At 42.8% G+C, this 24,067-nt stretch overlaps 1 protein-coding gene across 1 annotated transcript in view; it reads left to right on the forward strand.

Annotated features, from left to right (window-relative positions):
* Positions 1–24,067, forward strand: part of ZBED1 (zinc finger BED-type containing 1) — a 211,829-nt gene that overhangs the window by 156,407 nt on the left and 31,355 nt on the right. Inside the window, exon 5 of the mRNA XM_083802838.1 lies at positions 9,404–9,611. Coding sequence (XP_083658964.1) covers positions 9,404–9,611 — 208 coding nt within the window. The remainder of the gene's footprint in view (positions 1–9,403; positions 9,612–24,067) is intronic.

The following is a 24,067-nucleotide window of genomic DNA, read 5'->3' on the forward strand; positions in this document are numbered from 1 at the left end:
ATTAGGAAACCCAACCGGTTCTATGTAAGTGTGTGGGACATTTGCCACTGGCTTTACTGAGAGGCAGGAACAAGCCATGGTTTATTCTTGCCTAATCTTTTCATAGCTTTTAGGTAAAAATATTTTTTAGAAAGATTGCAAAACAAGATATTTTACTTCTAAGAGAACTTCCTACTGAATGAAAAAGCTTTGATTGACTTTCCTATATTCTGTTTTTGAGGGTGATAACTCACTATTGTGCCAACACAAATAAAAAAACACTTACTGAGCATGCTTTTAGGAAACAAAGATTTTGTTTTGTTTTGTTTTTGTTTTATTCCCAGTCAGGCCCAATTATGAATGCTCTGATTTTAGTACAAAAACAAACCTCAGTTATGGATCATATGTATATTTTTGTAACTGACTTATTTTCCAGGGAACTCATATATTCACTACGGAGCAACATGACATTGATTCAAAAAGTGAATCTGTTCTTACGGAGTTATTATAACCCATTCGGTTTTATGCTGAACCTACCAAGACTGCGTTGTTGCTCTCATTGTCCTTGAATGTGGATTGTCTGCATTTTTCCTTTTTTGTTCCGTTTAACCTACTGATAGGCTAAGAGTTTGTCATCACTGGAAAGATGCTTTGCTTTATCTCTGTGGGCGCAGCTATTACAGTCCACTTCTCCCGTGTAGGCATTATAGGCGAGTCCAGGAGCACTAGCAGTAGACATTACTCAATCTCTATTTCCTTACTAGTTAGCCAAACTTTTAATGTTTGGTCTAAAACTTTTCATGCCAACTATCTGCCTTAGACTAAATTATTTTTAATTTAATATTTGTAATGCCAGATAAAGGAGTTTATCTTTTTCCAAGAATGGTAAAAAAAATAAATCTTTGTTTTTTATGATGTCAAAAATGATGGCAAGTTTCTTTAAAAAAGTTGTTCTTGTGTGATTGTAGTTTGGAATGAGGACTTGAATGCCGGCAAGGTGCTGCCTTGGTGTCAGAGATGGATGAACCTTTCAGCACCACTAGAACATTCCCATTCTGTGTCGAGACAGAAGCCTGTTAAGCAATCCAGTTTGGAAAACATCTTTCACATTAAAATATCTAAAGGTTTTGCCTGTACCAAGCATGTCCTGACTTGGGACTGAGCTGGTCTTTCCCCTAGCATCACAACCCAGAGCCCCTGCAGAAAACACCATGTGCAGGCAAAGGCACCAGCACTGATGCTGGGCACCAGCGTTCCCTCTTCTCCATGGCTATCTCAGAGCTGTGGTGGAGATGGTCACTGTGGCTTGCTTCAACTTCTCGTCTCTCTGTTGTCCAGACTGGGAGCCTGGCTGCTCTCTGATCTCTGTGCCAAGTTTCTGTCCCATGAAAAGGAGGCTGTGGGGAGGGGAGAGGTGGGTGGAAGGTAGTGGGTGTCCGGGTTTTATCTTGATTTGGAGCTGGGACATGGCTATGAAGGTGGGATGTGATTTCAAGTAATGCCTAAATGCCTCATCAGACAGAGCTGGTGAGCTGATGCTGCTGGTGACCCCACATTGCTAGTGACCACATCTCTCTGTAAGTGCTGGCTGTTGTGTTTTTGGGCATGAGGACAAAACCTGCAGTGTGGAGCAGGGAGAAGCCCAGTTTGAAGGCAGATGGGAAAAAAAACCTTCAACTTCCAAGGGAGAGAGATTTATACAAGAAGACAAGGTTTAGAGAACTAAAATAGAAGAGAGGTGACTGAAGATGTGAGGGTTTAGAGCAGTCATACTGGGATGTTAAATGGGAGAGACAGCAGAAGATTGAGTAAAGAGCTGATGGGGGGAATAGGACAGTCAGCTGGGAACCTTTAGGACGGGGGAAAACTTGGCAGTACATTTGTGTTTTGTGATTGAAAGACATAGAATTAAACTATGAATGTAGCATAAATTCTTACTCAATAGCAAGAAATGCATAAGAGAGCAAGTAGTAGGGAGAAAGCTGGGGTTGGTAGTAAGGATGAAGCGAGGCAATTTAATGTCTCAGCTATAGGATAGGTCTCAGTCAGTTTGCAAGTGATTAGACGCCACATAATTCATGAGAACTGAGTCCTTATTTTGAGGACTAGAATCTCTGTTGCACACCAACTGATAGATCCTTTTCTTGCAGTATGGGAATTCTTCACTGATCTCTTTTTGTGTGTGTGTGGATTTACTGATGTTTCACAGGCAAAAAAACTATTTCCCCCAGCGGGGACATTATTATAATCTCTCTCTTCAGTCTAGCCTCAAACTAGACAAATAGCTTGCAGAAATTAATTCCCATCTACCCCTGTGTCAATGATGATGGAAACTGAACCAAGGATAGGGAAGGTGCTGGGACCCTCCCAGCCCCATAAGAGAACCATATCTTGTAGGATCCAGGCATAAAGGAGCTAGGGTGTCTGGGTAAGAAAATTAGGGACAGCAAATTTACTGTTTGCGGGAAAGAACCGAGGCAGATGAAACTGATATGCATGTCTGGGGCTGAACCTCTCCCCTCCCTCCTGCACATGTACTGTTCCCGATAAGATCGGAGTTGGGTCACCTGATTTTGGGTATAGGAGAGGGAGGGGAATGCAGGGAGGCTCCTTTTCTGGGAGGAGGGACCAAAGCTGCTGGAGACAGCTCTCCTCTGCAGCCCAGGGCTCAGTATTAAGAGGCTGTTTATCAAACCTGCTTCCACGGTGTTCAGTCCTCTCTGGGGAAGGTCTACACAGGGGACACTGTCCCACCCCGGATGCTATACAGATATCCTTGCATCTCTCTGAGGGTCAAATCCACTGACGTGGTCTCTAAGTGCCATCTAGGTTTGCCATTTTGCCATAGCATAAAATTCCTTGCTTTCCTTCTGCTTGCTCCAAGTTTTCTTTAGAAAACTGTACATATGTACACACACACATATATACATATACACAGAGCTCCAGGATACTAGGAAGTGCAATAATGAAAACTGCCTACACAAGACCCTCCACACTAGAATCAAGCTCCACAACAAGACCCTCCACACTGTATCAAGCTTAATTTTTTTTTGTTTTTAAATCTTTGGATTTTTTTTTTTCTTTTTCAGTTTTCATATACTGTTAATCTGGCTCCTGTGTGTGTGTGGTCCCGTCTAGACTCAGAGGGCTTCTGTGAGATACCAGCAGATGTGCTGGGCTCTGTGTTACAGACTTAGTAAGAGTGTTTTTAGCAAGCAGTGTTTTGTAACAGTGCTGTAAATTCACCTTTCTGCAGCCCAGACAAGGCATAAAAGTCAAAAGCTGTTAGGTCAGTACAGTTGTGTCTCCAGTAAGAGCCTCTGAGGGCAGTTCTTCTAATAAGGCATTGCACCTTCTCATTGCTCACTAGCCAGGAGGGAACTGCAGGGTGGGCATATTCTGGAATAACGGCACAACTGAACGAGGTGGAACAAACTAGTTGAAGCAGCTATGCAGTTATTAAGATGTTCACTCCGTTATAACTGCTCCTATTTAGGAGAGAAGTGGGCTACGCTATAATATAGCTAGGCAGACCTACTGGTAGATCTTTTGGTGCATGCATGTGCAAAGCAGAGCAATTTGGGATGTCTGCTATGTGGGGTGTGCTGCCCTTTGTGCCAGCACTCGTTGGGGGGGGGAAACACAAAGCCTGTATATAGAAAAGGCTTTGCACTTTGATTTGAGTACCCCTCTCTATTTATTTATTCCTTCTGGAACTTTTTTTGGTATGGTATATATCTCTTGCCAACAGCAAAAAATAGGTGAATGTGGTTATATAGGTTCATCTCCTGCTGTGAAGGTATTGTGTATACAACTGAACTCTTGCATTGCCTGCCTATCCTCTGTGTTGCTGGGGATAAAAAGCCAGCACTGCCTCCAAACCTAGCTCCATGAGCCTGCCTGGGAAGGACGGCATTTTGATTATACATCTGGAGCAGAGTTTTTAAATCTTGCCTGTGTTTTCTTTCGTTTATTTAAAGTGTTTTTGAGAGAAATACCTTTACAACCTCCAAGTAGCTCACTGTAAATAAATCTAAACGGGAGAAACACTTGTATTTTTAAATGTATAATATAGTTGAAGTATGTTCTGTGCAGCTGCAGGTACAAGAATTACAGAAGTTATTACCCTCATCTGCAGTACAGGCAGGCACGGTACAAATCCTCCTATATAATCCAATAAGAATACGGTATGCGCCTGGCCTGTCATACTTCCATCGCTCATAAACTTTTTAGCTATGTTGTGTGCCATATCAGATTCATTACGCTTTTAAAATCACATAAGAATAGTTCATTGATGGATCCCAAAGAGCTTCACTGGAAACTTTTATAAACAATCATAATAGATGAATGATTACAAAGACAGTTTTCTTGAGGTGTATTCATTCTTTGAGAGAAAAATACCTTCTGTTCTCCACTGCCTACTCATAAGAATAATAATAATAAATAATAAAAAAGATATATTTTTTAATTTGTTATAGCTAATTAAAATGTGTGTAATTTGAACAAATTACAATACATAAATAACTGTGGCACACTGGAATGTATTACTTTGTAATAAGAACAATCACTCAGCGTAGTTGCAAAATCACACATCAATGTGTCATTTAGGCAGTTTTATACATGCACACTGTCAGACTTTTCCCTGAACATTTCAATAACAGCTAATCATTTTCATCTTGCTTATAAATTCATTTTCTAATGCCATGCTGCCATCAGTGACACTTTTTTTGTCTGAAAACAATCTAGATAAATCTGAAGAAAGAGCTATAAGAGAGTTGTATCAGAACTGAGGTGTTTGACGTTAATGGCCTGTATGCTGCCACTTCAAATTTCACATGTGCTCCAAAAAAATGAGGAGACTGACTAATGGTAATTAAAATCAGACAAATATTGGGTAGTATTCCATGCCAGAAGAATCAGCAAAACCATTCTTGGTTTACAGCGAAGAGGTAAGATGAAAAAATAGATATTTTTTAACATATCAAATACTATTGGATTAATTGAAAGAATTAAAAATAGAATCAGCTTTCACTTTCTGAGTTACCCTTCCAGGCCCTTGAGTAAAGCTGATGGTGTTTCTGGACAAAAAGAAATCAATAGCATGCCACTTTTAGTACCTACTGAATGTTAGGGAGTTAATAATTAAAAAAAAAAAAAGGTTTTGTTGCTACATTTGCTTTTGTCAGAAAAGCAACTGGGTTCAGTTGCCCATTGGGTATTGCTTTGCACACTCACTCTCAGGGAATTAAAATGGCTTTTCCTCAACTAAAAGGAGAAAGTGCCTTCAAATTGCAGGGCAACATTTTTTGAAAGCCTTGACATGAACCACTTCAAAGATGAAAGCCTTTAAAAAAATCTCTGTCTTTCAAAAATATTATTGGATTAATAGTATTTGACCAGCTGTTGAAGACAAAAGGGGAATTGTAACAGCAAGAAATCCAAGCAGGGATGATTGTGCTTGCTCAAGGACTCGACCACATTTCTGCTCAGAGGAAGCTCTCGAAGAATGACCAGGACAATTTTAGGGAATGTATTTTAACAGCTGTACATTGCATGAACGTAACTTTTTTCCATCTCATGACCTGATCTCAGGTCTGTTTTCTGCTCCCAGGAAGTGCAGCACAGATGGTGGAAACTAATTGGGGTGGAGGGCAGAGCCTGTATGTGCTCTGGAAATCCCACACCTCTCCAGGGGTTGTGGGGGCAGTTGGTACAACGTAGGCCAGAGGGAGCAGTGACAGCCTGTCCGACTTTGCCTCCTGGTTATGATGCAAAGCTGAAGGGCTGTAGCAGCCATCTAGGGCACTTCTCTTCTCACTGGACAAATTCCTCTGACTCAGCTGGTAGAAGTGTGTGTGTGTATGGGGAGGCCTACAGCAAGCCCGGCAGCAGCCCAGGCAGATGAAGAAGCAGCAGTTGGGGATCACAATCTGCTTAGCTGTGCAAGGGCTGCTTTATGTTCTTGTTCCTTTCTTGGACTGCCATTTGATCAGTGTTGCTGCAAATATACCTCTTGCAAACTGCTCCCTCCCACCTTTTCCAAGTTTTAGAGCTTTGGAAGGCAGGATGAGCCCTAGAGAGATGCAAATCATTTCCTTGTACCCACCCCTGTGCTCAAAGATGCAGTAATGTTCCCATCTGCCCTCCAACAGCTCATGCCAAACCCCGTCTCTGCTAAAACTCGCAATCTAGCTGACTGAGACTTGGTCTGGGTGCTTGTGGTTTGTTGTCCCTCCCACCCTTTCCCTCTTCTCCATGTCCCAGAAAACAAGAAAGCTCCACATCACAGCAGAACTTATCTTACATTTCTGTCCATTTGTAATCTTCATGCCAGTGTTTAGTCTGGGCCACTGTTCTGGATGTCATTGTATGCTGCATATGCAGATTATGGAGGAAAATTGAAGTCTTTTTCATTCTCCAGCTATGTGAGCAGTTGCACCACACATCAGAAAAAGTGCTGCCAAGGAAAGAGAATACAACGGGACACCCAGACAGACACCCTCTAATTTGTGTCTTTCCATTATTAAAGATGAGATTTGTCATGCAGAGACACCGCGTCCGGTGACTGGGTTCTGCTGTCATTCTGAGGGACCTGGGAAAGTGACTGTGATGACAGAGATACACCAGTCGGAGCTTGTGTAAAGGCCAGGCGTGTAATCTGAATTGTGTTTCACTCATTCATTTCATCAGCCAGCAGAGTGGAGGAAGGGCTTTGCTCACGTTCAGTCTTAGTTTCTCTGCATGTGAGTGTGCTGTGTTATACCCAAACCTTTTACTTGCTCTCTTACCATTTTGTCTTCTGTCCTCTGTCTTCTCTCCTTCCTTCCCTTTACTCACTCTGCTTTTCCAGTTGTCTTCTGCTCCCTTCCTCACCTACATTTTCTTTTCCATCTGATGTGTTTTACACAATTTCTCTGTGTCCTTTCAACATTGCTGTTTTCCAACCTTTTATGCTCTTTCATACTTTCTATTCCCTGACTGTATAACACAGCAGTCTCCACAAACAGTACCATGTCTGATCTCCTACGAAATGCCCCGTTTCGCTCTGGACTGTGTTTCCACACGGGGCTAACTATTTTTGATGTCTGTGCCCATTAAGCAGTAGTAAGCCCATCGGTGAATTTCTGGGTGAAGCTATATATGTTAACCATGCTAAAAAGATCATGAAAATGTAACCTGTTCAATCTGAGCAGCAGTAGCAAAGCAGAGCTATCTGATGGCTGGACCCTCCTAAAGAAGGAGAGATGCAGACACACAGCATGTGTAATTTACAGTGGGAATTTAATGTGCCATCATTGGTCTGATGTCAAGCAATGGAAAGTTAAAGTTTTTAATGGACCCATGAAGTAGTGTGAGGATGAAGCTGAGATCCTTTTATATCCGTATGCAGAGTGGGCCTTTCCGCTGTATCATATTCATGTGTTTTAGAGAGAAGACAACTGGCCTGCAACGTTATCCTCTATGAGCTGCATTTAAATTACAAAGGTCAGGTCCACTTGTATGATAATTAAATTTTAATAAAACAAGAATAATTTATAACATTCGAATCCACATTACAGTCAAGTGGGATAGATAACCACCTGTGGTGGTTTTACTCAGGTGGGTGGCCGAGCTCCACCTCAGCCGCTCTCTCACTCCCCCTCCTTGAAGGGGAAGGGGAGCAAATACAATGCAAAGTGCTCAAGGGTTGAGATAAGGACAGGGAGATCACTCAACAATTATAGTGACAGGCAAAATAGACTCAGCATAGGGAGATAGCAAGATTTACTGCTTATTACTAACAAGCTAGAGAAGTGAGAAACAAAGGAAAGAAAACAAAAACGCCTTCCCTCCATCCGCCCTCTTCCACCTCCTTCCCCCGAGCGGCACAGGGGAATGGGGGAATGGGGGTTGTGGTCAGTCTGTAGCACTTCTTCGCCGCTGCTCCTTCTCAGTCACTCTTGTCCCCTGTGCTGTGGGGTCCCTCCCACGGGATGCAGTCCTTCCCGAACTGATCCTGCGTGGGCTTCCAACAGGCAGCAGCTCTTCAAGAACTGCTCCAGATATGGGTCCGTACCACGGGGTCCATCCCTCAGGAGCAAACTGCTCCAACCTGGATCCCCCAAAGGCAGCAGCTCCTGCCAGGTCACCTGCTCCTGCGTGGGCTCTTCTCCATGGGCTCCAGGTCTGGCCCAAAATATGCTCCAGCGGGGGTCCTCCACAGGCTGCAGCCTCCGTCAGTGCAGGTCCACCTGCTCCACCGTGGTCTCCACAGGCTGCAGCGTGGAACCCTGCTCCACCGTGGTACTCCATGGGCTGCAGGGGGACAGCCTGCTTCACCATGGTCCTCACCACAGGCCGCAGGGGACTTCTGCTCTGTGCCTGGAGCACCTCTCCCCCTCCTTCTTCACTGACCTTGGCACCTGCAAGGCTGTTCCTCACTCCTCTCACTCTCCCAGCTACTGCGAGGCTGCAGGTCTTTTTTTCCCTTTCTTAAATATGCTCTCACAGAGGCGCAAACAGCATCGCTTATTGGCCCAGCTGTGGTCAGCAGCGGGTCTCTTATCTAACATGGGGCAGCTTCTATATTCTCCTCACAGAAGCCACCCCTATGGCCCCCTGCTACCAAAACCTTGCCACGTAAACCCACTACACCACCACACAGCTTCAGTACATGGTATAGTTCGTATGTTAGCACAGGATTCTCTGCAAGATGCTGAAATCAACAGTGTATGTGAGGGATGTGGATGCTTATTTTAGGCAGTGAGCGAGAAAATTGTGGTTTGTAGAAATATATGCAAAAATATTGCCAAAATAAGCAGTCAAAAAGTTGTTTCAATATGCAGCTGCATGTAAACATAGTGATTAATATATATTGGGTAAATTTACTGCATCTTTTCTCACCCACACCAGTGAGATAGAAGTTGCAGATTTCAGACAAAGACTCAACAGATCTTTAAACTTCAGCCAGGGCTCAGCAGAAAGCTATCTGGGAGAAAAGATCTGACACTTAGCCTGGTCTTGCCTCCACTCCTCCGAGCTCTTTGATGGAAGTAGTGTTGTTGGGATCACCCAGTTCCCACATCCTCTTGGTAGATTTACTGTTGTTGTGGATCTGCAGCATTGGATTCTGGCTTGGCAGCAGAGGGTTAAATCGGCTTTTAATGTCTTCAGACCACTTTTCACACTTTTCATCTATCCTCACAACCTGGCAGGGAGGGAGAGACAGTCTACCTGTTTTCTGGCTAAAGGAGTGGAAGTGGGGATTTTCACATTTTTCTCGGCAGGAATCAGTCAGTGTCAGCTTTACACTTCACATGCCATCACCAGCCATTCATTGCTCTAAATGCCATGTTTACACTGTGCAGCAGGAGATCCGTGCTCCTTCTATCTCGCTTCTTCTCTGCAATAAATCATCTGGTTTTCCCTCTACTCTCTCCTCCAGCTGGGGTGATGCTGGTCCCTGAAAGGAAGACAGAGGATGGGTTTGAGGAGCACTTCGGCTTGAATTACTTGGGACACTTCCTGTTGACTAACCTCCTCTTGGATACGCTGAAGCAATCAGGAACGCACAGTCACAACGCTAGGATCGTCACTGTCTCATCAGCCACCCATTATGTAGGCAAATTGCACCTGAACGACTTACAAAGCAGGTACTGATCCATTTTGGCTGTTCACTGATCTGCAGTAAGGGTGTGTACTGATTAAATTGTGGGTTTTTTTGATGACTTTTTTTTTTTTTTTAATAATGGTGCTTCTCAGGCAGTTGTTTGGATCTTGAACAAAGCTTGCGGTCTCTTACTCTGAGCCTTGAAAGCCTTGCTTCCTTTCTGATGATCACACCGTGATGGCTGTGGTGCAGTCTGGACTCCTCATTGCTTAATCCGGGAGACTCTGAGCAACTGGGAACTGTTTTAAAATGGAGGGGTGATCGCTAACAGGCTTCACCCTCAACTGAGTGACCTCTTGGGGCATGCAGGCACTGAGGACCTGATCCTTTCATCGATTGGGCACAGTGGATGTCTGTGGATGCCCTCACGGGGCCGCGTGTGCCCGGGGCCCCAGGGGCACATCAGGGATGTTCTCTGAGCGGGCTCTGGCTGGGCTCTGGCAGGGCCGGGCTCAGGCGGGGCCGCCGGGCCATGCCTGCCTGCCTGCTGGCAGCTTCGCCCAGCCCACGCCCTGTCTGCCACTTTTCCCTCTCGGGCAGCCCTGCCAGCTGGCACCAGCTCCATCCTCCCGTCCCTCCGCCTTGTCCCATACCACTTCTGGTCTCTCATTCCCCCTCCTCCACCATGGTCCTTCTCCAGCCTCACCTGCTGTCCTCCCTGGCCCCCACAGGCCAGCCCGGTGAGGCACTGGAAATGCTCGAGCCCAGCTTCTTGCCTGGGTCACCCTCTGTGCTTCCCCGAGGGAATGAAGAATGGGAAGTTCATCGAGATCCCAATGCTTTGCTTGTGGCCCAGCAAGGTCCGCAGGGCTGTGTGGCCATATTCTGCCCGTCCACCATGGGTGGATATCTGTGGGATGTTTGTAACATGACCAACACATCAAATGCTGTGGTAGATATCTCTGGTGTCATACAGGATCTGTGTAGATCGTTTAACTAGTTGAGGAACGAGCAGTATAATTTAGATGATAAATTTTAAACTTTCCACGTACAGTTAACAGATGGAAGTGACACGCTTGCTAGCGGGCTCAAATTGAGTCCCCCTTCTGCTGGCCTTCAAAGAGTTGCTGCTTGCTCAAGGGAAATCAGTGTTTTGCATAATTCCCCTGCAGAAATTTTTGGTCCTTTGACAGGGACTTCAGCAGGTACTTAGAGGCACCTGGCCCGAGGTTTCATTTTGGAACAGAGACTGAAATTAGAGGGCTGGGCTGTTTCCACTGCACACATTTTACATATGAATGCTGCATTAAGCATGCCAAACTTTCTGTTTGACTTCTGATTACATAGTATGGCATCAGTTTTATTACAAACACATTGTTTAAACTCTGCAGGGTAGTAGCAGTTTAATCTCTTGCTTGTAAAACAACCACAGGAAATTATCCTTACTCTTCAGTTGATGTATATATTCATTGTTTCTGATGTGCATGTTGGATGGCACCACACAAGGGGACTAAGGGGAGTGTAATTAGTATTTCTTTGGGGTAAAGAGCGGAATGCAAAATTAAATGTGGCTGTTCTGTGACTCTAGATAACAGTAGTTTCCCGATCATAGCAAAGCTTTGTACTTTGCCTCTTTAGTTTAGGATTGTCCTTATCTGTGATTCATTCTTATTAGCTCATACTATAAAGGAACCAGAAGCATTTCAATTTAAAAAGTTCGGGTTGAGCTTGAATGTGACCAATCTTATGGAAAGAAAAAATATATATGCTGTTGAGACTTACCTGCAGTTTTTTTGTCAAATCCTGCCCTGTTGCATTTCAACTTTATTGGCATAACAGACACAGAATAGGACAGAGTCTGGCTGATTTTATGTGCTCTTTGTCATGTGGATGCTCTGAGTTGCTCAGGGGCAGCAGTGGCAGTGGTACTTGCTCCCCCAGGCATCAGGAACTCCACTGGCTTCCAGAGCGGGCTGTGGACTCTTCTTGGTTCAGGCGGAAGAAGACACTCCTGTTATTTTTTAACCTAGGTGCAGATAAGCCCTGACACGGCTGTATAGTTAGTTGTCTCATAAACGGTGCTGCTAAAATCAGAGATTGCTTGTGTATTCAGGTACATGCCTATAGTGTGAGTAGGTGGTTTAGCAGCACTGGAGAACTGTTGCAGGGTGCCATACACAGGCGTCACTGACACTGTGAAGCCTTGGAGATGCCTTGTGATTCAGAATAGCATTTAAGAGCTCTGATAGATGCAGTAAGGACACCCGAGGCAAGCACTGTGATACAACAGTGGACTGCCACGGTTTCCTAGTGACAGAATCCCTCATTTTTGTAGCTCTCGTGAATGTGGAATCTTCCTAAAAAAATTGTACTGGCTTTTTCCTTATTTTGAGTTGGCTGTAATTCACTTCACAACTCCGGTTTATGTTCCCTGACTGATGTGTAGTCCTAACCTCACAGGAAGGCAGCCAAATGATTTGGAGCCGTTCATTCACAGTAGAGAAAGGGGGCTGTACTCTGCTGGAGAAGTTACCCGTGGCAGCAGACTGAATTGTTTACCATACTGTTGTCCCATTATTCCTAGATTTTGGTTGGGCTAGTGTCCAAACTGGAGGTGAGTAATGGTAGCAGAGGAGGGATCCATCCATCGAATACAGCAGAGAAGGATAGACAGAAGGATTCTTGAAGGAGAAATGAAGGAGAAAGTAAACTGAGGTGCTTTACCTTGGATTTTCTTTGTGATCATTCTCCCACTCAGGAGAGCCTGGGATGACAGTCACAGTTGTGGCCATCACTCCCAACTTACCTTACTTGCACCTGCTGCTCAGAGTTCTGGTCTGAAGCCAGAAGTCATCCATATCACAGTGACCACAGGGCCACATCACAACAAATACTTGTCAAAAGGTCTTACTAAGAAAAAGCATTAAATGCAGCTTTTGCTACTGTCTTCCATGTTTCCTCTTTGTTTTCTGCCATCTTACTAGTCTGACTTATCCCATGTTTCTCTTTTCAACTTCTTTTTGGTGTGAGTGTTAATTTAAATGTTCCTTGATTTTCCTTGCATGTTCACTTATTTTTCTTCCTCTTTTTCTCTCTCTCTTTGTGCCTGCCTGCTTGACTTCTGTGTTTGCAGTTTCATCTTCACCTCTGTCTTTTCAGATTTTTTTCTCTCCGTTGCCTTTTCCCTCCCTATCTCATCCTTTTTCTCTTTATTTGTGTCTAATTTCTGTGCAACAGTTCATTTGATGCTCTCCATTTCTCTTCTGCTTGCCTTCTCCCCTCAACCCCAGTCCTATTACTCCCCTGTGAGTGTCATTTTCCCTCCTTCCCGCCCATCCTCTTCCCACACACACCAGTAAAAGAGACACAGCATGGGTACATCAAGGCAGGACAGAGCTTGTTCCAAACTGGCAGGGCATAGCTTGTTTCATGTATGTTATTGAAAATGCAAACGCACAAGAGCAATGACTGTTCTCCCGGTTCTTTTGCTGAAGGATATATGAAGAACATCAAACGCCTTTGTGGTCTTTTAGATCCAGACCATTTTCAACAGGAATCACATGAGTCGACAAGGGCATCCCTAAGGCAAATCATTCTCCTTCATCCCTACTTCGAACACTACTGTTTTCAAGGAGGTGAAAGTTTAACAGAAACGCTATCTGCAGGCATTTCAGCAGCGGTGATCTAAGCAACTGCGTGCTGATGGTCGTACACACTGCACCCCAAAAGTAGAGCAGCATAGCTTTTATCTCCTTTTCTCCTCTTATGCCTGCTTAATATAATACTTTCTAAAGTGAGAGAAGAAAAAAATATGGGCATGACAGAATATGGACATCTGTTTTTGGCAGAAGTTTGAAGAACATTGTGCCATCCCGTCCACTTGAGATGGGCTTGAACAAGGCACTGGAGTTCATGGTGCTCTTACCAGGCTGGGAGGGGGAGGGCACTCTTTCAAGTTCTCCACCTACCAAAGTAAGAAGGAACTTTTGGGAAATTAACAGAAAAAGGCTTTACTCCCTTTCCCAGGCTGTCGGTCGTGCTTGCATATGCTCCCTTTCCCAGGGGTTAGCATCTTTGTGTGTTCTGTCTAGCTTTTTCTCCATGACTAACTATTCCTTTCATCATCCCTTCTTTTTGCATGCCAAATGGGCCCTGTAATGCTGTGAATCACAGATTTATGAACTCCCCAGCCATAGTAACACAGCTCCTTTTCTGGTTCACATCTCCTGTATATTCAGGAACAGTTAGTCACACTTTTTTCTGCTATCTTTCCTCTGCTCTGTTACTGTGAAAGAAACTGACACTTTTTTGTAACTCCGAAGCTGGTACAGTCCCAGATAATTTCTGTGTTTTTTCCCCATAGCCTTGGTGCATGAATCATGTCAGAGACAACAGAGATTTAAGTGACAGAAATTGCAAAAATCCCCAGCTGCCACATGTGTGCTGGTGAAAAATAGGACAAACAGCTCTGTGCAGGACCTGGGAGGGTGCTGGGGAGGCGAGGCAGCTCCAGTTCATCTCCTCGTGTGAGGCGGTTCGTAAGGGTGTCACACAGAAGGTGTCACATGCTGCTGGGAAAATCTGTCCAGCAAAGTGTCTGGAGGCCTCCCGCTCTTAAATAGTGTCCTTCATCTCTTCTTGAGTTAATGTGATGTTGGTAGATAAAGTTGCAACTCAGTTTGGGCAGAAAGCTGAGGATCACATCCCATAAATATTGAAGAGATTTTGGAAATATTGTCTGCAAATAGCAGACACGAGAAGTTAAAATGTCAAATTATTTTGGAAAATATGAATCTATTTTTCAGACCAAAATCATTGATTTCGGGATATTTTATTTCTAATTTGTTTGTAATTATCCTTAACAGTATGCTCTCATTCATATTTTGAAGTATAATGTTGATCAATGTGAAACTGCAAACCTTTAATTTCTAAGTCATCCTGTTAAAGTATGTCCATTTGTTTCAAATGACTTTTTTTTTTTTTTTTTAAGATGGCCATTTATTTAGAACAGGTTGTGGTGGTGGTGTTTTTTTTTGTTTGTTTGTTTGTTTCTTTGCTTGTTTGTTTTCCTAAGAATGGTTTAAAGAGACAACATTTTTTTCACAACTCTTTTTGATAACTTCACAGTTGCTTCCTCCTGTGCCTTTTCATGATTGATCCATCACTAGTAGTTTCTTAATTCTTTCTGATTGGAAGAGCTTATGGAATGCACAATATCTTCAATTCATGCAAAAGCAAACGTGAAGCTGATGTAGCACAGGAGCAGCATAGTAGTATTCTTTATTTCCAATTCTTTAAGTAATAAAGAAAAGTTGTAAGAGGAAGTAGGAGTGATTTTAAATATTTCCCTTTTATTCGTTAATTCATTTTAGTCAGTACAGAAGTCTTTCACAGTTACATATAAAGAGCTGTGTTATTGGACTGCTGCTTAATAAAACTCTGAAAACTACAGAAAGTGTAATCATAAAAGATTCTTTCAGACAAGAAGACAGATACATGTTATTGTAGATTTTATTTCATTTGGGGAATATATATTTTTGTTTGAGTGGTATTGTTAAAACAGCTGCCCCACAATGACTTTTATTGCTTTTTCTGGCTCTATTTGCAAGATAAATCACGTTCCCTTGGTGGAAGTCAATACCAACCACAGTGCACTGTTGAATTCAGTTAAAAGTGTTCTTCCTGCTTCAGGTTTCCAGGTCTTCTTGCCTATAATTAGATGATAAGTATTCAAATGCTTAATTCATCCACATGAGGGTATTTCAGTCCTTCTTTGCAGAAATCTTTCTCCGTAAGTGCAAAAGGATTTTCTGTTTTGCCAAATGATTTCTTGCTTTTGCAGCAATTAGCATTAATTGCAAAAATTGACTTGCTGGCCTGGAAAATCAGTGTACCAGTGAAGGCCCATATCTTGAATACTATAAATTAATTAAAACAAGAAAAACAAACAAAAAACAAACGAGCTATTAGATTAGAAGACCAATTTTCTCACCAGTCCAAAGGACAGTGTTTTAGTTCATGTGCAGCAAGCATTTTACCCATATTGCAGGCCATAGGTGATCCCAATACATTCTTGCAACCAGTAATGAAGAAATATTTAAGTTGGGACGTCAGCTTTGGAAAATTTTAATTTTCCATTTATTGGTGTAACTTCATTCCATCTAATTAAATATTTTTATGGTTCATTGGTTTTTGAAGAATAATAACATTGTGTGACTGCTATCACAGAGGTAATGCCAGACTTTGATGTATTCAGGGAAATTAAATGTAGCTACTTTATGTGTCACAATGTTAAACTCCTTGTCTAAAAGGAATTAATGGTTTTAGCAATGCATTGTTAATAATGATTAATGATTTAATAGCGCAAAGTGTTTCTGAACTAGTTCAAAACTTTAATATGTTTGAAGATATTTGATATATGGGTGTTTCTGCTATTCAGCCTCTCCCTCCCTGGTGGGTTAAATGGGTGAAATCACCTCTCTGCAGCGTACAGGACAAGGATCTCATAGGCACGCTGTTTTCCAAAATGGCAGGACAGTTCAAGGATAATTTGAAAGTTAATGTACTGCACCACTGTGACAGAGAAGGGAAAAGGGACTCGCAGAGAAGACGGAGAGGAGATAGATTGTCACCCTTGGGAGGTGAAGGTTAGTTTAACAACTCCCTGAGAGCAAAACCGCTTAGTAAGGTGGAGTGAACCTTAAAAGCTTTGGGGTTCGGTCTGGGCAATTATTCAATATTTTTTTTAGCATTCCTCTCAATTACTTTAGCTGCCTCCATACTCGCAGTACCTTTTCAATGGTGTTGTCCTTGGAGCTGTGCAGTGTATCTGGGGAAAGCCGACATTAGTGCCTTTAAGTCCCCAGAATAACGTATTAAGGGAAACAGTGAAAATGCTCAGCTTGGCCCCGCCATATCTCCTCTAGGTTCACCTCTGCTATTGCTGCTGGTTCTTCACAACCATATGTCCCTGATATTGCCAGATATGTTAAGGATTACAAGGTGTAATGGAGGGAGTCAAAGGCAGATTTCTGCCTCTGCAATTAAATATGATGACACTCAACTTTTACTCTTTACTCTGCTCCCCATCTTAAACCTCTTCTTTCAGCAAAGCAGAACTTGCTCTGTCCAAAAGCATCCCGAGCATTTGAGTACATAAACCTGTAAAGAAACATTAGTCGTTTCATTGAACAGTTTTCTGTATAAAGCATGCTTTCTGTGAAAAATAGACATCCTAAATAAGATAAGACATTGTAAAAGCAAAATATTTTAGCCGCCAGGAGTTTTAGCACTGCCATAATGTCTTATAGTCAGCATAGTATCGTTGAGCCTGACTGCAGGCAGCACTATCCCAGCTACCCAAGGAGACAGGCTGGGGTGCCTTTGGCTCCCGGTAGCTTTCTGAGAAGTGCAAGAGCTCTTAACTGCGATGCCACCTGTAATATGTTGCTGCAGAAACGTCTAAATTCAGGTAGGGTGACTTTTGCATGGTGTCTTTTCTGTCATCAGCATGAAGTGGGGGTTCAGTGTCCGAATTGCTACCAAAAATCAGTCTGCCAATGGAGCAGTATCATTTAAATATTTTGTCAGAGTGAGTGCTGGGAGCAGGGAAGCCCTGTGACTGTGTTCTGTGGTTTGGACACAAAACCCCTTGCCATGCTTTGGAAAACCAGACCTGTCTGATTTCATTTACTTCTGGTGTGTTTGCAAGTGGAAGAGATCTCATGCACTCCAGCCCCAAGCCCCTTCTTAGGAAATACGTGGTTTTTGATTACGGATCTCTGTTCACAGTGTTCCAGGGTAACATAACATTAGGAAATGAAAAGAAAAAAAAATCCCAAACATAGCCAAACAACTCTAAGGCAATATTGTAGAGAAAATGATTGCTGTCACTGTCTAATGCTGGTTATGGGCTGCTTTGGCCCACAGTACATTGTTAGTTCCTTGCAGTTTGAGGGGAGCTTTTCTACAGGTAGTGGAGCTTAAGGGAAACCAAAATGAGGCAGTGAAGAAGGACCATGGCCTAGCAACCTTTATGTAATGGAGAAAAGTGTTTCACAGGGTTGCTTTTACTGTATGCTGAAGTTTTCTTGTTTAGGTTCCTCAAGTAAGACTCCTCTTTACAGGCTCCTTCCATGCACTTACTTAAGTCCTGCATCTTTTCTGATGACAGCAGGAGGCTGCTGGTGGCAAAAGCAGCAGTTTTTAGATTGTTTCAACAAACAAACAATTATTTGAAATTATTTTTAGGTGCCAGAGTTGATAATATCATGTTCCTTCTGTGATCAGAGAGTGATGGGATAGGAGTTTCTGCACAGCACTTACAGATATCTCAGGGGGGAAAAATGTATTTTGTAATCTGTGTGCACAACCAAGCCATGTTTCCCTGCTAAGACACATCAGTACTTCAGAGTGTTGAGTGTTTGCATTGCAGAACAAATTGAGTACTTTCTCAAGTCCAAGGTGGATTGGCAAGGTTCAGCCCATTACAAAATGAAACTTTATGTTATCTTCATATACAGACCAACAAATTTCATGCAGTGTACTGAAAATCTGCTAACTACATTTGGTGAACTGTGCTGGATTTGCAATGGCAGCACCTTAGTGTGCATAACTAAGCTCTGCTGTTCCTTTTCAGTCCCAGAATGAAAAGTCCAGAATCTACAGCTGGTCTGCAAGTCTACACCAGATTTAAGATGATTTTATCTAAACAAAAATAAGATGTGGGATTGTTCAAGTTATTACTGGGCAATTTTATGGCCCTAGGTGCATTGTGATAGAAGCCAAAAAACATAAGACCCCTTGGTACCTTCAACAGAGCTTTCAAAGCTCTGTTGTAGGAGAGTTGGAAAGCTTTCTGCACAAGTGGGTGGAGAGTGCCACGAGCTTGTCTTGATATAATCCAAGAGATCATTTTAAAAAGATGAATCTTCAATAACCTGAGATCCAGATTATCCAAGAGATAATATCAAAAGATATGGCAGTGATGTTTCCCTATCACTTGGAAGAGGCACGAGGACACAGAATGTAGGTCTTGGAGCCTTATTCTGTTTCTTAGCTGCAGCAACGCAAAACATTTGTTGCTTCTATTTATTTATTCATTTGTTTGTTTGGTGGAGATTTTTAATTGAATGAAGGGATACCATTATGTTCAAATACCACTCTGAGCATTAGCCAGTACTTAACACTGCATCATGTAAACTGACAGTAGGAAAATGACTCAGGAGAGGCAATTTATATCATTCTTTATAACGAGATATATTTTCTGAGAGCACGGAATTATAATAATGGCAACTTGAACTCATCATCAATATTTAAAATCGACAAAAAACAAGAACAAAAAACGCTCTTAAAATTAACACCAATTGTGCATGAACAGAAAAAACAGACTCTTTTTAAGATACTGGTTCTGCTCAGACTTTGAGAAGACCAACCTTTGATTCCATGTTTCGTACATTGGAGAACTGTGTTGAGCACACAGCAATGGAGTTGCACACGGCTAGGCAATCAGTAGGGCTCTCAAAGCTCCATCTCCTGCCATTAGGAGGAGGAATCAGCCAAATGAAAATGATGCATCGATTCCATCTGTGTGATAGTAATGCCTAGGATGACAAGCCCCTGGTTATTTCACCTTTTATAAATATTTGTATAGTAAAGACCTTCCCGGTTCCTTCAATAAATGTTGTCCTTCAAAGACAGTAGTTAATTTGTGTTCTCTGCATTTCCTACATGTGTAAACAAGGAGTTGGCCACTGCATGCTGTGCATTTACACAGCAAAGGGCTGAAATTTGGGCAGCATGGCTTTTTGAAAAAGATAACCCATCTTCCAGTTTGTGGCTCCTGTTGAAATCTGGATTAAGCACAAGACAGGAGTCACCGGCTTGCAGAGAAGTCAGCTACTGCTAATTGAGGCCATCAACAACATTTTTCCTCTTAGAGAGAAAGCATCTTCCATCTTTGAGCTTCAACCCTTATGCTTATCCTCTAACTTTAAGGAGAAAAATGCTGTTTTACCACTGAAAGGCTTCAGAAGAAGCCCAGTGTTGGCCAGAGCTGTGGGTGAGCAGAGTGTAGCACCGAGTAGCTCACTGCAGGGAGAGGGGGAAGCTCTGAGAAGTGGTTGCTCCTTCCTGGTCAGAAGTGAAAGGGCAACCCTGGCTGCTATAAAAGTGCAGACTGTCTCTGGCTGTTTCAGTAATCCCACCGTGACCAGCTAGGACACGAAGGGTGTGCTTTTCAGCTTGTGTGGAACAGCTAATTTCATCTGCCAGCCTTGTGTTCTTCCTTTCCAGCATGTCCGTCACAGGCTCATCAGGTGCTTCAGGGGGCCCTAATGCGTGAGTCTGCATTCACTCAAATTACAGCTGCTGGTGTATTCGAGTTCAAATACATGCGGGAATGCTAAGGCTGCCTTTACGGTTATATGCATACATATTTATAAGTATTTAAAAATATAAATCTTTCTTTAAAAAGGTTTCAAATCAAGTCTATGAAAGAAACGTGCATGAAGTGTAGTTGCTCAATGAACACCCAAAATATCCGGACAAGAATATGAAAGGGGTAACTCTACAGCAACCTATAGAAATAGTTGCAATTGGTAACATGACAATTATTGCACAAAACATAAATCTAACAAAATCTGAATAAGTAGGCATGTGAACACTGTAGATTTTAGTTCTGTTTTATTAATTCATATGCTCGTTTCTTTCAATTTGTAAGATACTTTTTTTTGGTGGTAATAATTGTATTCTAATTTCTCCAACTCTCTTTTTTTCTCCATTTCTCTGTTTTCCTTTTTTTATACTGAGGGTAAATCACAGTTGATGACACTCAGCAAATGTGTTCCTGGGATAAATATATATAGTACTGTCACGAAGTCTGCTTAAATCTAATAAGCAATATTTAGGACTCAGGCTTTGGTTTATCATTAAAAAAAGAGAGAAATAACTGCTTATGATAACCAGAAAATACATAGCTATATTCTGCCGTATATTTCTGTAGCTGCTTTAAAATAAACTGCAAAATGTATCAAAAATTTTGCACTGCATTCCCTGGAGAAAGAAAATTTAAGACTGTGAAAGCTTCATGAGTGTTTAATAATAGTCTTTTATATTCTTTACTAAGCAGCGGTGATGATGTATTGCAAGATTAATACATAAATCATTAAGAGACTTTAGTCATTTTAATACACCAAGTTTGTGTTTTGCTTAATTCACTGATTCATCCTAAGGCATATATTGAAATTTTGTGCAGCCTTTCATTATAAAACTTGTCTTTTAATGGAGCATATAGCAATCTGGTTGTTCTGCAGTTTGATCTTAGCACACTCTGCCCTCCAGGCAAATTAACATACTGGAAATTGGGGAGCGTGGTGACATGTGAAGGGAAGATGACACACACAAGACCACTGCAGTGTGAAGGAGGTCCAAGCCAAACTGTACTGCTGGCACCAGCCGGGTTAAACGTAGCTATGTGCTGCTCAGTACAGACACAGGTCCTCTGAGCTGTTTGTTGAAGCAAGGTGTGGTGGGGATGGGAAAGGATGCTGTTTCTGTACCCTTCCTTCAGTCAGTCTGCGTCCGTTTCCTTCCACACATGTGCATAGTGCCAAAGCAACTGCTAATGAAAAAGCAGAATGCAGTGTGAGAGCCTGCACGCAGTAGGTGTGGAGGCAGTGGTCTGTGCTGAGCAGCAGTTTTGCTTCCCCAGTTACTCAGTGGGTACCTTGAACTGACTTAATGTCCTTGACTAAACATGGTATCATTGGAGATGAATGGGAGACCTCTACAGCACACAGACCTATTAAAGTCAGCCAAAAAAGAAACCAGAGTAAGACTGGCTGCCAAGGGAAGTGCTAAACGTGGATCCAGTTTTCAAAATTGGATAGCAGCAGAGTCCATATTTAAACACCTAATTAGCCACTGCAGGATCCAGTTTGAAATTTTGCTTCTCATTACTTTTTACAAATACATTGCCCCAGCATGCTGGGGAGACTGCTGCTGGAGACAGCACCATGGAGATGAGTGGTAAAATCAGCTTCTTATGGAAAAAATAAAAATAAATAAATAAATAAAAAATCAACAAAACACAAGGCACTCACTCACTCCAAAATTGAATACTTATTTATTTTGTTCTGGCAAAAAATACAAAACAATCCCTTTCTCTTCCCCCCCTTAAATTTTTGCAATGACAACTCAAACTTTTCAGTCTATGTTGAAAAAAACAAAACAAAACTTAAGCCAAAAATAATAATTCTGCTAAAATTAATCAGATAGAGAATTCATAGCCTGCCGTATCCTGATCCTTTATTCATCGGTATAGAATCAATGGAACATTATTTTAAAAGGAAGAAGAAGGTCTTGTGCATTGCTGTTCTCTTGGCCAGATTTCAAAGCAACTAATTAAATTCTGTCTGCCTTGGCTCCTCCTATAGTTTCCATTTAGTGAGTTGTGCATTGTCCTATTTTATCTGCATCAACATGGCAAAATGCTCCAAGGCAGCATCCCCTAGGGGAGACTGTTTTCCGTGGTAGGAAACAGCCCACAGACAGCCCCGCTCAAACAAGTGGACGGACAGGGGCCTCTTCAAGTTACCAGCGCCAGGCACACAGCTGCCAGTCTTCTGCCTGGCCACCCAGTGAGGAGGCAGAATTTCTCACCTGGGAGTCTGCCTGCCTTGCTGCGAGGCTTTGCCCTGAGTCCTCAGGAGCCCAAATGTCACAGGTGTCCCTCGTGCGCTGGTGTGCACACGCATTCAGCTGGTAAGCGGCCCTCTGCTTTGGGGCTGTACTTCGGCTAGCTTTTGTATGTGCTTTCATTTCAGAAGGCTTTTAGAGCCTTTGGAAAAAGGAAAGCAATGTGGAAATGTGCAATGTCGATGCTGTTATTTTATTTAATAGACAATTTTAGCTTCATTCATTGTAGAAAATGTATATAAGTGCACAGAGAGAGACTACCTTTAGATACACCGGCTTTAAATTCGGGTCATTCCATGCATAGGAATACATGTATGCTCATGGAAGATGCAATTATGGTACAGGTAGAGGAACCTATGTGTTTCTATCTTCTGATTCATAAAGCCAAGACTGGATGTAATGAAATCAAGTAAGCAGCATCATTTTTTTTTTTCCAACATGGTGTTTAATCAACATGAACCTATAAGACTGGGTCTCACGATCAAAACAGTCATTCAACGAAAATACAATGAAAAAGTCAGTTCTGTGTCACAGGTGATTCCTGCATTGTGCAGGCCAGTGGTGTCAGATTCCTGGAAAACAAAAAGCACACACACACACTGAGAAAATGGAAAGAGAGCAGGTAAACATTGCAGGGGTTATGCCAAAAGTGTCTGCTCCGTGCATCCAATTTGATATCCTTCACATCTATAGTATGGTACTGAAGTCTGATTCCCTGCTGCCTTGCAAATCATTTGCATCTCCGCTCTGGGATATAAACGGCTTCCATACTGATTGGATAGCTTTTTATATCTTCTGAGCACTCGTGTTTCTCTGGCATAGATATCTATGCAAAGTACAAGGCTTTTGAGGATCCGGCCCTTGTAGTTCACGCTTCGTTGCCACGAGGTAAGTCAAAACAGCACCGACACAAAATGTGGGAACGGGAAGGAGCGTTCACCATCCTCCGGCCTGCCTTCTGAAGGTTACCAACGGCCAGACGAGACCCAGGCAGAGCGAGTCCGAGTAGTCCTAACCCTGCTTCCAGGCAAGATCGCTCCGGTTCAACAGAGGAAGCTTGTCCCGTGCCCTGGCTCGCCTCCTCCAGCGGTGGGAGAAGGGTGGCACCAGAGGAGAGAGGCCAGGAGCCGCTGCCAGTTGGCTGCCGGGGGCGGCAGCATAGCAGGGCCTCCCTCCCATGGGGAGCAGGAGACCTGCCTTGCCACGCCAGGGGGGCTGTGGTGGCTGCGGATCTGTCCGTTCAAGTTAAAAGGGCTGAAATATGCATGAGGCGTAAGGTGACATTTTGAGCGTCTCAGATCAGAGCACGGACATTACTGAATTTAAAAGGTAACTGCAATTTCCGGACTAATGCCAAGTCACTTTTATATTCATGCAGCGGTCGTTCTTTATTCTTAAAATAGCCCATTTTATACTGAGGTGCAAGTGATATCTTGATAATGATGGAGCTGCGTTACCCAGCGTCTTACAGCTCAGGCTGTGCAGGGGCTGGTCACGATCAGCTGTCCGTTTTTATCCTCTCTTAAATTACACAACACTTTCATAGCCTGTTTGTGTTTTGCTTGAAGAGAAGAAAAAAAAAAAAAAAAAAGAGAGAGATGCACTGGATGTTCAGCAGTGTTGTCTTACTATAGCCGAGCTGTAAGATTTACCATCGTGTCTCTCAGTTTCTGAGTCCATTCAGACAGCCCTAACAATTAAAATGCTGCTTACCTCCGCAGAGAGTCAGCCTGTTTGCTAGCATGCGGGGGTTTCTGTGAGGCACACAGGGTATTATAAATTAGATATTAAACAAGAATGAGG

This window comes from Anser anser, assembly GCF_964211835.1.
Source record: "Anser anser genome assembly, chromosome: 1".
Classification (NCBI taxonomy): domain Eukaryota; kingdom Metazoa; phylum Chordata; class Aves; order Anseriformes; family Anatidae; genus Anser; species Anser anser.